At 42.5% G+C, this 2907-nt stretch overlaps 1 protein-coding gene across 1 annotated transcript; it reads right to left on the minus strand.

Moving 5' to 3' along the window:
* Positions 1-252: 252 nt before the first annotated feature.
* On the minus strand, positions 253-2638 carry LOC310779571 (uncharacterized protein; the record flags this gene model as incomplete). The annotated part of the gene is made up of 4 exons (XM_083640097.1): positions 253-450; positions 567-709; positions 796-860; positions 2429-2638. The coding sequence occupies 4 exons, from the start codon at positions 2636-2638 to the stop codon at positions 428-430; spliced, it is 441 nt and encodes a 146-aa protein (XP_083496223.1). The 3' UTR covers positions 253-427.
* Between the last annotated feature and the right edge of the window lie 269 nt (positions 2639-2907).

Genomic DNA, 2907 nt, shown 5'->3' on the forward strand with positions numbered 1-2907 from the left:
ACATGCTAAGAATTAGCAACAGTGTGAGAAAAAGTAACAGCGTTGAAACGATCATGGCGGTTGATGCTATTACCTAGTTTGAGATGCAGGCATCTTTCTAAAAAGAAAGAAAGAAAGAGTTCTCGCCTATTGGTTTGAAACCCATTCTGATGTTCTTCATAGACGTCATGTAATATGGCTTCAGTAAGTCACAGTTCTTGAGTGTGGCACATTGACTGTATGGCAAGGGCTTTGTCATTTTCACTGGGACATGTTTTTCTTTCCGGATTTGCTCATGTTACGAGTCATTTAGAAGCATTCAAGTGTCTTCCACACTTTCCTCCTCAGAGTGTGCAGTAGTTTGGGTGTGAAGGTGGCCCATTGAAGAGTGCTACTGTCTCTCCAGACACCATCAACCACACCCCATTCTTCTAGAAGGCTTCAGTGTCTAATTGTTCTGGCGGCCTGTATCTGTGTATGAGAAAGATGGTCTTTTATTTATTGCAGATAATGCCTCGAGTCTACGCGATTGGTAGTTTGGTACATTAATCTACCCAGGGCTTGTAATATTTTGGTTGGGTACTTACTTGTGATGATGCTAGTTGGTATAATATCCAGAGAAGTCCCTCTAGCATTTAAGTCTTTAATGACTTGTACTGCTGTGTTACTGCTTGGAACCAATTCCAGATTCCTGAAGGTTAGAGTCATATCCACTCCCACTGAGCCGCTCCTGCAGAGAAAACAAAATACTTAAACAAAGTATTATGAAAGACAGATTTAACTTATTGCACATTTAATTCTGAAATCAAATCTTACCAGAAACCGTTTATTGTGCTTTTAAGAAACGACTCTGGATATTTCTTCCTGAAAGCATTGTCAACCTGTAAATAAGACATATTAGGGACACACCAAGCACATAACTGAACACATACATTCACACTCACATTTCACAACATACTGTATACAACACAGTACCAGGCAGCCAAACGTTTGACACACCTGATTGAATGTCTATGTTTTTCATTATCTTAAATTATCTTTTTCGAATGGGGGCCAGATCAGATCATGTGAAAATACTGGGGGGCCAGCTGCTGCTCGCATCATATGTGTTATTAAAAGAAAATCACATACTGTACAATACCATTATACTTATATATATTGTTTACCATCTGAAAACATTAGTTCCACCTGCGTAGTTCCTACTGGGTGCTTGTCTACAAGACAATATGATGATATGATCGTGCTGTCATCGCTAGGTGATCAGTGAAAATTGTGCAAGTGAACTTGCTTGATTAACAAATACTGTGTGGAGGGCCTTTCTACCAATTGGCTACATTAACTAATCTGATGTATGAGATTGTTTTAATTTGTTTAACACTTCTTTGGTCACTGCATATTTCCATTTGTGTTATTTAATTTCATAGTGTCGATGTCTTTACTATATTCTTAAACGTGGAAAATTGTCCAAATATAGAAAGATGTGGTGTGCCCAGACTTGTCGTGTACACAAACAAAAAAGAATAAGGTAATAACACTATCTCGTGCCTTCTGGTTCTGCCCTTCATTAACGTGGTTCTGGGCCAAAATATTTGATTGATACTGAACTCTGCCATCTTCGGCTGCTCGGAGTCCTCTCTGAACTTCCCCACAGCTGTGCAACAGTCTTTAACACAGGGGACAATTGTAGCAAAAACAAACAAATATTGAAGGAATGGAAGTCCTCCTCTTCACCTTCTTTCCAACTGTGGTTGACGGACATGACCTTTGTACGGATGGAGAGACTTAGGTTCCTGAGGACCAATTCACTTGGAGTGTTTTTAACCATTTGGGACGCGTTTCTAGCCTAGCTTGACGAGGTTAGGGGCGACGCGTGACTCGCCTGGCTGGTTTCTCGTGGATCCCTTGCATGGGATTCCGAGCACAATGTGTCTCATAAGCACTTAAGCACCTTATAGGTTGAGGCCATGTCTCGTCATAGACGCTGGGTTAGCTGGCTCAGCCTTGCTGGGGGCGGGGTAAATTCCCCCGTTCTATCCATTCAGCAAAGTTAGAATTTAGCTGATAGCCCAGCCCAGGCAGACACGATCGGGGATTTAACCACCGCAGTAAACGCACATCTGAGCAGACGTCTTGTGTTCTGCTCTAGAACCCCCAAACATGTAGTTTAGAGCCGCAGCACCGTCTTTTGGTGAGTCAGCCCATGAGATATATCGGCGGTTTTACCCCACTCGCGCGCCAGCCGTTTAACATTTTGTGGGCGTTCCCAGACATGTCTCTATGCAGCTGGTAATCACGTTGTAAATGTTGATAATGACAATACTTGTATGTTTTCTTTTCTTTTCCTGTGTCTGAGCGTGTTTGTTTGTTTTGTCTGCATTGTTCAGAATTTTACAAATAAATTTTTTTACAAATAAAATAAAAAAGGTAATCAGAATAAGGCAACAATTACCACTCTTGTGATGTTCTGAGCGAGCCTTTGGTGCTCTGTGCTGTTTGGATTCAAGAGGGCAGAGTTGAATTCATCATTTAACCGCATCTGCATGTGCAGCATTCCCTCGGACTCTTCTGACTCCTCATTTCCCACATTGCTGCTGTTGGATGTTGTGGTGAGAGGAACAGTCCCAGAGTTCGTTGCATTAAGGGACTCAGTGGCCAACATTGTATCATTGGCCTTTGAAACGGGGAATGTGGCCCGGATAACAGTTGGATAAGCAAAGACAATGGGCCTAAAAACAGCAATTTGGGGGGTTTGTCTGAAGAAAACAATGGTTCCCCTAGAGGATGGGACAAAAGTAGGCGTTGCTTGCTCTTGCGTTGTGTTGACTGGCGTAGGTTTGACGGCTGATGATTCAGAGGAAAAGGAGGATGTCGACTCCAGAGAACCTCTCTCTGTGGTAGCATCCATGTTCAACGTCACAGGGTGGAAGG

This window comes from Poromitra crassiceps, assembly GCF_964638095.1.
Source record: "Poromitra crassiceps genome assembly, chromosome: 7".
Taxonomy (NCBI): domain Eukaryota; kingdom Metazoa; phylum Chordata; class Actinopteri; order Beryciformes; family Melamphaidae; genus Poromitra; species Poromitra crassiceps.